We start from the raw sequence: 10725 nt of genomic DNA on the forward strand, positions 1-10725 counted from the left end.
TCCCCTCTCGTCCTCATAGCTGAGGCTTTCCCGGACCTTATAACACTTCCCCTTGGTGCTCTTTAGGGCTCACTTCTGAACGTCGTGGGTGACGTAGGACACGACTTGGTGAAGTAACTTCGATTTTTCTGCCCAGTAGTTCTGCTGTTGTTGAATCTAGGTGCACCGTGTGTCTAGACATTGCATCTAAGACTGTTCCATGTGTTACTTTCTGGTCGTGTTGCCATGTGAAATTTTGTTTTTCCACACGAAATTAATAGGAAAGGAGACTCACCCAGTGTCTCTCAGAGGATGAGCTAAGTTCTTCTACAAGTTCCACTGATAAATCAGATGGGGATTCCAGGGAAGGGTAAGTTCTTATCTTTTTATCTCCTTTCATAAATTGGTTCTATTTGAATTCATTTTATCTTTAACTTAAAAATTTTTTGTTGATGTATAGTTAGTTTACAATATCGTGTTACTTTCTGATGTACAGCGAAGTCACTCAGTGATACGTATGTACGTTCTTTCTCACATTCGTTTCCACTACGGTTTACCGCAGGAATAGACTGTAGTTCCCTGAGCTAGACGGTAGGAATCCATCCTATATGTCCACGCTTGTTTATGCACCCTATGTGTTGGTTCACATCTACGAAGCTCAAACTCCTAGTCCTCCCCTCCCGCAGCCCCTGCCCCTGCGGCAGCCGCACGTCTGCTCTCTGTCTTGGAGTCTGTTTCCCAGGCATGTTCGTCTGTGTCGTATTTTAGGTTCCACAAGTGAGTGATGTCATATGGTGTTTGTCTTTCCCTTCTGACTTACTTCACTTAGTATGAGAAGCCATTCATATTGCTTCAGATGGCATTATTTCCTTCTTTCAATGGCTCAGTAACTATCTTGCATCTTCTTGGTCTCTTCATCTCAGTGGACGTCTAGATTGCCTCCATGCCACGGCTACTGTAAACAGTGCTGCTTTGGACATGAGGGTACATGTATCTTTCTGAATTATAGTTTTGTCTAGGTATATGCCTAGGACTGGGATTGTTGGATCACACAGCAACTCTATTTCTAGTTTTTTGAGGAACCTCCATACTGTTTTCCACAGTGGCTGCACCAGTTTACATTTCTACCAACAGTGTAAGAGAGTTCCCTTTTCTCTACACCCTCTCCAACATTTATTATAGGTATACTTTTTAATGCAGAAGGAAATGGCAACCCACTCCAGTATTCTTGCCTGGAGAATCCCATGGATGTAAAACCTGGTGGGCTACAGTCCATGGGGTTGCAAAGAGTCGGACACAACTGAGCGACTTCACTCACTCACTCATACTTTTTAATGATGGCCATTCTGACTGGTGTTAGGTGGTATCATAGTTTTGTTTTCATTTCTGTAATAATTAGCAATGATGGACATCTTTTCATATGCCTGTTGACCATCTGTATCCCTTCCTTAAAGAAATGTCTATTTTGGTCTTCTACCCATTTTTCTATTGGGTTTTGTTGTTGTTATTATTGAATTGTATGAACTGTTTATGTATTTTGGAAATTAATCCCTTGTTGGTCACATTGTTTGCAAAAATTTTCCCTAATCTGTAGGTTATCTGTTCTTTTTTTATGGTTTCCTTTGCTGTGCAAAAGCTTATAAGTTTGCTCGAGTGCCATTTGTTTGTGAATTGATTTTAAATGTACATTTATAACAGCATTCAGACTTATAGTACTGTCGTTAATAATGTTGTAAATGGTTTTGGTATGTGCTGGGACTAAAGTTCTCTTTCAGTGCACACATCTGATTTTCATTCAGAATTCTTATAAAATGTCTTTCTAGATCTGTGGGTTTAGTTTTTATCATTTTGGCCATTATTTTCATCAGGTTGGCCATTATTTCTTCAAATATTTTTTTGGACCCCCTCCTGCCCTCCTGAGGATCCTACATGTATATTAGAATTGGCGATGGACAGGGAGGCCTGATGTGCTGCAGTCCATGGGGTCGCAAAGAGTCAGACACGACTGAATGACTGAACTGAACTGAAAGTTATCCCACAGCTCACTGATGATTTTCATTTTTTTTTTAGACTTTTTTTTCTCTATCCCCCGTACCACCCCCCTCTTTTTTTTTTTTTTTTTTTTTTTTTGGTCATGCCGCTTAACTTGTGGGATCTAAGTTCCCTGACCAGGGATTGAACCTGCACCCTTGGCAGTGAAAGCACACTGTCCTAACCACTGGACTGCCAGGAATTCCCATCTGTTCCATTTTTTACAGATTCTATTGCTCTCTCTTTAAGTTTACGAATCTTTTCTTCTGCAGCATCTAATTTGTTAATCCTATCTGATGTATTGAACACATTGTACTTATCATTTGTAGTTCAGTTTGGGTCTTATTTATATCTTCATTGCCTTTCCTTAACATGCCAATGCTTCCTCTATGTTGGTCATATAGAATAAATTTTTAATAACCTCTTTAATGTCCTTTGTTTACTAAGTGTCACTTGTGTCACTTTTGGATCTGTTTCTATTAATTGAGGAGACGGCAATGGCACCCCACTCCAGTACTCTTGCCTGGAAAATCCCATGGACGGAGGAGCCTGGAAGGCTCCCTGGGGTCACTAAGAGTCGGACACGACTGAGCGACTTCACTTTCACTTTTCACTTTCATGCATTGGAGAAGGAAATGGCAACCCACTCCATTGTTCTTGCCTGGAGAATCCCAGGGACGGGGGAGCCTGGCGGGCTGCCATCTATGGGGTCGCACAGAGTCGGACATGACTGAAGTGACTTAGCAGCTTAGCAGCTATTAATTGATTTTTTTTTCTTCACAATTGTGTGCTGTTTTCCTGCTTTGGATATCTGGTATTTTTGACTCGATTCCAGACATTGTTAATTTTATCCCGTTAGGTGCTGGTATTTTTATCTTTCTTTAAATATTCTTGAACTTTGTGCTTGTATATAGTTAAATTACTTAGAAATAGTTGGGCAGAATTTATACACAGAAACAGAGGCCTTCTCTTTCTGGCTCTCTCCTTTCCAAGACTCTACTTACTTTCTTATTGGCAGTGGTGGTCTTGAACTCTGGTACCTGGTTCTGCAGGTAAGAGACTGTGGGGTTTTTTTTTTTTGTACTTTAGCTCCCTATGGCCTGTCCTTAGGCTAAAAGTATTAACTCCCGTCCAGAATCTGTTTGTAAATTTTATACATTCTCCATTGCCCTCATAGTTAACTTTTGTATTTTGTCCAGAGTTTATACTTATTTGTGGAGGGGTCTGCCTGTAAGAACTCACTTGTTTATTGGGAAGCTGAACTTCTTAATTTCCAGTGAAAAATTGTCATGAAGCATTTTTTTTTTTCTTTTCTTCCCAGTAAAGGTCATACAAATGAAATGACTGACTTGGTACAATTGATGACTCAGACTCTGAAGTTGGACTCTAAAGAGAGCTATGAAGACCTCCCAGTACCAGATCCAGGGTCAGAATTTAAACTTCATCGGAAGTATCGGGACACGCTAATACTTCATGGGAAAGTTGCAGAAGAGGCAGAGGAACTCCATTTTAAACAGCTACCTTCAGGTGGTCAGTTTATTGTTTTACACCAAACTGGAGAGCACATGTTCACTGGAGAAATGTACCAAACTAAGGCTCTAATGTTTGCAAATTTTTGTTTGTTTTTTCTTAAATTATTTCCTTTGGATATTTCCATAAAAATATATCTTATTTTATGTAATAGTTGTGTTCCTGAAAAGTTGCATGAAATTTTATTTTTAACAATAAATGTAAATAAGTACGTTTGGAATTTTTCATTTTCTTCAAATTAGACAATTGCAGTTTTTAGTTTTGGGAGATGGTAATGAGACATGAAGCATAAGTTCAGTCATTAAAAATACATGACGTCATTAAACCAAACTCTTGTCAAAGTGAAAAGAATCTTAACATGACAAGATTTTTTTAAAAAATCATTGTGTTCTTGCCGAAGTGGTGAAAGTTCATTTTCCCCTGTTGTTGCTTTTTAGGTATCATGCCAGGTTCTGAAAAAATCAGAAGAATAGTTGAAGTCTTAAGAGCTGATGTAATTCGGGGCCTGGGGATTCAGCTTTTAGAGCAGGTGTATGATATTTTGGAAGAGGAGGATGAATTGGAAAGAGAGGTGAGTATCCAGACTTTAGCTGTGTCAGCTGCTTATGCTATGGAATTTTTGTACTGGCCTTTTGGATTATAATTAACAAAACCATACAGTTTACCCATTGCCACCGCAGTCAACGTTAGAACATTTAATTACTCCCGGAAGAGCCCCTGTACCCACTGGTAGTTGTTCCCCATTGTCCTCTAGGCCCTTCACCTCTAAACAGCCACTGATATTTCTCTCTCTGTGGCCTTGCCTATTCTGGACATTTCACTGAAGTAGAATTGTGAGAAGCTATGTGGTCTTTTGTGATTGATTTCCTTCATTGAGCGTATGTTTTCAAGATTGACCCATGTTGTAGCACATGGGAAACTCACTCTTCCACATGGCTGAACGTGGCTGTGGCACATGTGCTTTTCTGCTCAGCAGGTGATGGACACTTAGATTGTTGCCACTTACTGCCTGTTGTGAATAATGTTATGAACATTTGTGTACAAGTTTTTGTGTGGACATATGTTTTCGTTTTTCTTGGGTATCTTCCTAGGGGTGGAAATTGCTGAATCACGTTGCCCTGGCTAGAACCTCCAGTACAATGTTGAATAGAAGTGGTGAGAGTAAACTTCCTTATCTTGTTTCTGATCTTAGATGCAGCAGTCTTTATTAATTATGATGTTAACTATCAGTTTTTAGATATTCTTTTTCAGGTTGAAGAAGGTCCCCCCTTTTTTTTTAAGGATTTTATTTTATTTTGTTTTATTCACTATGGTATTTTATTTAGTTTATATTTTTGGGGTGAAGGTCCCATCTATTTCTGGTTTGCTGAGTGTTTTTATCATGACAAGGTGTTAGGTGTGTCAAATGCTTTCTATTTAGGTGATTATGTTTGTGGTTTTTGGTTTTTGGGGTTTTTTTATGTGGTATGTTACATTAATCTGTTTTTGGATGTTAAACCATCCTTATATTCCTGAGATAAATCCCACTTGGTCATGGTCTATACTGCTTCTTAGATGTAACTAGAGTCATGTTTCCAGTATTTTGTTGAGCGTTTTTGTGTTGGTGTTCACATGATATTGGCCTTCAGTTTTCTTTCCTCGTGATATTTTTTATTGGTTTTGTTATCAGGGCAATACTCACCTCAGAATGAGTTGGGGCATGTTCCCTCATCTTCTGGGGGAAGAATTAGTGAAGAACTGGTGTTAATTCTTTTTGAAATGTTTGCGATAGAATTCACCAATGAGACTATCTGGGATCTGGGCCTGGGCTTTTCTTATATATATGAATATATGTGTGAGCTTCCCTGGTGGCTCAGATGGTAAAGAATCTGCCTGCAATGCAGGAAACCTGGGTTTGATCCCTGGGTTGGGAAGATCCCCTGGAGGAGGGCACGGCAACCCACTCCAGTAGTCTTGTCTGGAGAATTCCCATGGAGGCGAATTCCCATGGAGGAGAATTCCAAGAGGAGCCTGGTGGGCTACAGTCTATGGGGTCGCAAAGAGTCTGACATGACTGAGTGACTAAACACGTATGTGTTTAGTGTTTAGTCACATATGTGTGTGTATATATATGTATATATAACGTGTGTGTGTGTATACATATATATATATATACACATCTTTTGGCCATCTTGCACGGCATGTGGGATCTTAGTTCCCCAACCAAGGATTGGGGATTGCGGATGGAGTCTTAACTACTGGACCACCAGGCAAGTCCTTGGGCTTTTCTTTGTGAGTAGTTTTTTGTTAGTGAATTCAGTGCCTTACTATATTCAGATTGTTCTTCTGTTTCTAAAATCTGTGTCTTTCTTGGAATTTGTCCGTTTCAACTAAGTTATCCATCAGTTCAGTCACTCAGTCGTGTCCGACTCTTTGCAACCCCATGAATCGAAGCACGCCAGGCCTCCCTGTCCATCACCAACTCCTGGAGTTCACTCAAACTCATATCCATCCAGTCAGTGATGCCATCCAGCCATCTCATCCTCTGTCGTCCCCTTTTCCTCCTGCCCCCAATCCCTCCCAGCATCAGAGTCTTTTCCAATGAGTCAACTTTTCACATGAGGTGGCCAAAGTATTGGAGTTTCAGCTTCAGCATCATTCCTTCCAAAGAACACCCAGGACTGATCTCCTTTAGAATGGACTGGTTGGATCTCCTAGCAGTCCAAGGGACTCTCAAGAGTCTTCTCCAACACCACAGTTCAAAAGCAAAGTTATCATAGTGACACTAGTGAAGTGGCTCAGTCGTGTCCGACTCTTTGCGACCCCATGGATTGTAGCCTACCAAGCTCCTCTGTCCATGGGATTTTCCAGGCTATAGTACTGGAGTGGATTGCCATTTCCTTCTCCAGGGGATCTTCTTGACTCAGGGATCGAACCCAGGTCTCCCACATTGTAGACAGACGCTTTACTGTCTGAGCCACCAATTGGCAATTATTAATAGAAATCCTTTTCAATCTTTTTTATTTCTATAAGGATGGTTGTTTAGGAGTCTGTTGTTTAATTCCATAAATACGTTACATTTCTCTATAGGTTCAACAGTGCATTATACACATGCTGGTTTTTTAATCATAGTAAAATACATGTAACTTCAAATTTATCATTTTAACCATTTTTAAGTATTTGGTTCAGTGCTGCAGTCCATGGGGTCACAAAGAGTCAGACACGACTGAGCGACTGAACTGAACTCAGTGGCCTTAAGTATGTTTTACATAATTGTGCAAACATTACCCATCCATTTCTAGAAGTACTTTCATTTTGCAAAACTGAAACTCTGTACCAGTTAAGCAAAAACTCCCCGTTTTCCCTACCAGCTCCTGGGAATCACCGTTGTAACATCTGTGTCTATGAATTTAACTAAGCCTTGATACAAAGCCTAAACGTAGCATCTAGAAAAAGTAAAACTCTCCTGTAAAGAAAACTTCAGGTCCAGATGGCTTTGCTGGGGAATTCTTCCAATCATCTAAGGAAGAAATAACACAAATCCTACACAAATTCCTTAGAAAACAGAAAAAGAAGGGACATTTTCCATTTCTCCAGAAAACCAGAACTGTGATGTCAAAACCCAACAAGGACACTAACATGAAAGAAACATAAAACCAGTATCTCGTGTGAATATCGTAATCATCTAGTATTTTGTTGAAGTTTTTTACATCAGTGGTCATAAGCGATATATGTTTATATTTTTCTTTTCCTATAGTCTCCCTGTCTGGCCCTAGCACCAGGGCAATGCTGGCCTCATGAATGAGCCAGAAAGTGCTCCCTCCTCCTTAACTCTCGGAAGAATTTGAGAAGGGCTGAAAACAGTTCCTGTCCACATGTTTGGCAGAATTCAGCAGCAAAGTTCCAGCACCTTTCCTTGTTAGCAGGTTTAGATTACTGATTCAGTTTCCTTGCTAGTTATGGTATTCTCAGATTTTCTATTTCTTCGTGATTCAGTTTTGATAGGTTTTATGTTTCTTGGAATTTGTCCATTTTGTCTAGATTATGCAACTTGTTGGTGTACAATTGTTCATAGTATTCCCTTAGAATCCTTTTCATTTCTTTTCATTAGAGTGGTGGTAATGTCCCAAATCCATTTCAGATTTTAGTAATTTGAGTCTTTTTTTTTCCTTAGTATAGCTAAAGGTTTGTCAATTTTGTTCATCTTCTGAGAACCAACTTTTTGTTTTATTGATTTTTCTCTAATTTTCTGTTCTCTGTTATATTCTTCTCAGCTCTAATCTTTATTATTTCCTTCCTTTGGCTACTTTTAACTTGTTCTTTTTCTACTACTTTAGGTTATAAAGTTAGGTTGTTGACTTGAAATCTTTTTCTTTTTTGACCTAAGCCTTTCTAGCTATAAATTGTCTCCTTAGCGTTGCTTTTGGTGCATCACATAAGTCATTTGTCTCTTAAGTATCTTAAGTTTCCTTTGTGATTTTTTTTTTCCTTTTGTGCACTGGAGTGTGTTATTTAATTTCCATAAATGAGTGAGTTTTCTAGTTTCCTTCTGTTATGGGTTTCTAACTTCATCCTGTTTTGGTCAGAGAAGATACTTTGTATGTGTATCTGTCTTTTTAATCTATTGAGACATAATTTGTGGCCTACTATATATGTCTCTACTGGGAAATGTTTCTTGTGCACTTGAGAAGAATGTGTATCCTATTATTCTTGGGTAGAATGTTTCTTATATGTCTGTTAGATCTAGTTAGTTTTTTCATTTTTCAAGTCTTCTATTTTCTTATCTTCTGTCTGGTTGTGCTATCCATTACTGAGAGTGTGTATTGAAGTTTCCAACTATTATTTGTAGAACTACTTTTTCCTTTAATTCTGTGAAGTTTGGCATCATATATTTCAATCATCTGTTACTAGGTACATAATTGCTTATAATTATTATATCTTCCTGCTGTATTGATCCTTTTGTTAATGTATAATGTCCTTGTATCTTGTATTTCTTATGACTTTATTTTTTGATATCTTGATGTTTTACATTTTTATGTAAACATAACTATAGCTATGTATTCTCCCATAAGGTTTCCACCCTTGGTACTGTGGCTTAGAATACCCCTTTTAAGACTATAGAAATATTTTTTCTACTATATACTGATTTTTTTTTTATGTTTCCCAAATAGGTACATTTGCAGGAGCACATGGGTGAAAAGTATGTGACTTACAGTGTGAAGGCTCGCCAGTTAAAATTTTTTGAAGAAAATGTGAATTTCTGAGAATTTATCTAATATGCTGCCAGAATAAAATGATTTTCAAAGGTTTTTGGCTTAAACAAAACAAACAAACCTATAACAATGATTGGAGGCCATTCACCATCCTTTTATCTTGTTGGCTTTTTAACTAGAAAAAAATTGGACAAAACAGTAATATTGAAGCAAGCTTACAAAAGAAAAAAAAACCCTTGGGTATCTTATTCTCTTCATGAAGAAAAAAAATCTATTTTAAGACATTTGTTTGATTACTGTTTACTGAGCCTTAAACCAACAGGCCACTTAAAACTACTTTTTTAAGGTACTTAGGAGCTTGAATACTGAGACAAAACTTTCTGGATTGGAAGTTCTACATTATCCTATAGTGATAAAAGCAATAGGGGAAAAAAATGACATATCCAGTGATATTTACTATTAATAACTGTAAGTAGCAGTTGATAAATTATTTTTATATAATTCTGGGAGTACATTTAAAGATACGAAGTTATACATAGTACCTGAGCAATTGAATTTCTTTTTCAGCATATTAATATAATTTAATATTATATTTCCATTTACTATGGACCTCATTCAAGGTATATAAGAATTGAAGGTAGGAGGTATTTTGGCCCTGTAAATCAATATGTTTTTGCAGACTGGGTTTTGTTTTTTTTTTTAAGATTTATTTTTCCATCAGCGGAAACATCTGTTAAACACTTAATACCTTTTCTAATTCAGCGATTTTTAAGTAATAATGTCCAGATCCTTTCAGTTATGTTGGACAGATTTGTCTCCTGATATTTGTCTTATACATCAAGATACCGATTGTCTTTCCCTATTTTAAATGTATAATTGCATATCACATATTTTATTTGTTGTTTAATAAGGTATAATGCCCATCTAGCAAGTAGCTTTTATAAAATAAAAGTTTTGATTAGTATATGCAGGACTCTATACCTTTTTTGAAAATTACACAATACATAAAATAATAAAATGTTCCCTTTCTAGCCCCTAAAAGACTTTTATTTAGTTTTTATTATGTGTCAGGTAGTAGGCCAGTGCTCATGGCCTAGTTTCTGAAGCTGCTTAATTTTATTTTGATGGGTTTGTTATAACACAACTCTAAAACCATCTGATCCCAGTGCCCAGCTGGGGACAAATTTTTGGCAAACTGTTGGTCTTTCTGAGCTATTTACCATTTCTTGCATGTTTTAGAGATCCGTAATCTTTTTTGGGAAGTCAGCTTTAGTTTTACTGAAGTTTTCTTTTTTTTTTTTTTTAGTTTTACTGAAGTTTTCTAACTTACTTGTGTAAAGTTATATATATTCCCTCATACATTTTTAGTCCCATTCTATATATTTTTAAGTCAGTTTTTATGCTTCTGTTGTTTTGTGTTTTTTTTCTTGAGTGCCTAATCATTTTTCAGCTTTAATTTTAAAACACATTTTTAAGACTAAATTTTCCTTTCAGCATGTCTTTGGCCACATTTGAGACTTTTGATGTTTTATTTGACATTAGTTTGTAAATAGTCAAGAATTCATGTTTTGACTTTCTCTTTTAAAAGTATTTTTTAATTTCCATGTATTTCCAAAGCCAAGAAATTTCCTCCTTGTTCCAGCTACATTGCAGTGTTAGTAAATATAACCTGCACAACCTCTATTTCTTGGAATCGTTTTTTCCTGTAGCTCAGTACATGATCCATTATTGGAATGGCCCTATGTGCATTCAGTAAAGGTGAATTCTCTTACGGATAGGCAGAATCACTTCTCCACTAAATAGTGGAAATGTTCTACATCTACACTAATATGGTAGCCACTAGTCATATAAAACCTGTTGAGTCTTTGCCATGTGGCTGGTTGAGAAACTCAATTTAAAAAAAAAATTTTTTTTGGATGTGCCATGCTGCATATGGGATCTTAATTCCCCAACTAGGGATCAAACCCACGCCCCCTGCATTGGAAACAGAGTC

At 37.3% G+C, this 10725-nt stretch overlaps 1 protein-coding gene across 10 annotated transcripts in view; it reads left to right on the top strand.

The window, feature by feature from the left end:
• NEK4 (NIMA related kinase 4) overlaps window positions 1–9696 on the top strand; it is a 29024-nt gene extending 19328 nt beyond the window's left edge. For 4 of the 10 annotated variants that reach the window (XM_069562538.1, XM_069562541.1, XM_069562543.1 and 1 more), the window contains exons 12-15: window positions 261–349; window positions 3332–3537; window positions 3978–4111; window positions 8691–9696. In XM_069562538.1, coding sequence (XP_069418639.1) covers window positions 261–349; window positions 3332–3537; window positions 3978–4111; window positions 8691–8783 — 522 coding nt within the window. In that variant the 3' untranslated portion in view covers window positions 8784–9696. Of the gene's footprint in view, window positions 1–260; window positions 350–3331; window positions 3541–3977; window positions 4112–4631; window positions 4696–8690 lie in introns of all 10 variants that reach the window. The other 6 variants (XM_069562537.1, XM_069562540.1, XM_069562542.1 and 3 more) reach the window with 3 other exon arrangements.
• The last annotated feature ends 1029 nt before the right edge of the window (window positions 9697–10725 follow it).

This window comes from Ovis canadensis, chromosome 19 (genome assembly GCF_042477335.2).
Source record: "Ovis canadensis isolate MfBH-ARS-UI-01 breed Bighorn chromosome 19, ARS-UI_OviCan_v2, whole genome shotgun sequence".
Taxonomy (NCBI): Eukaryota; Metazoa; Chordata; class Mammalia; order Artiodactyla; family Bovidae; genus Ovis; species Ovis canadensis.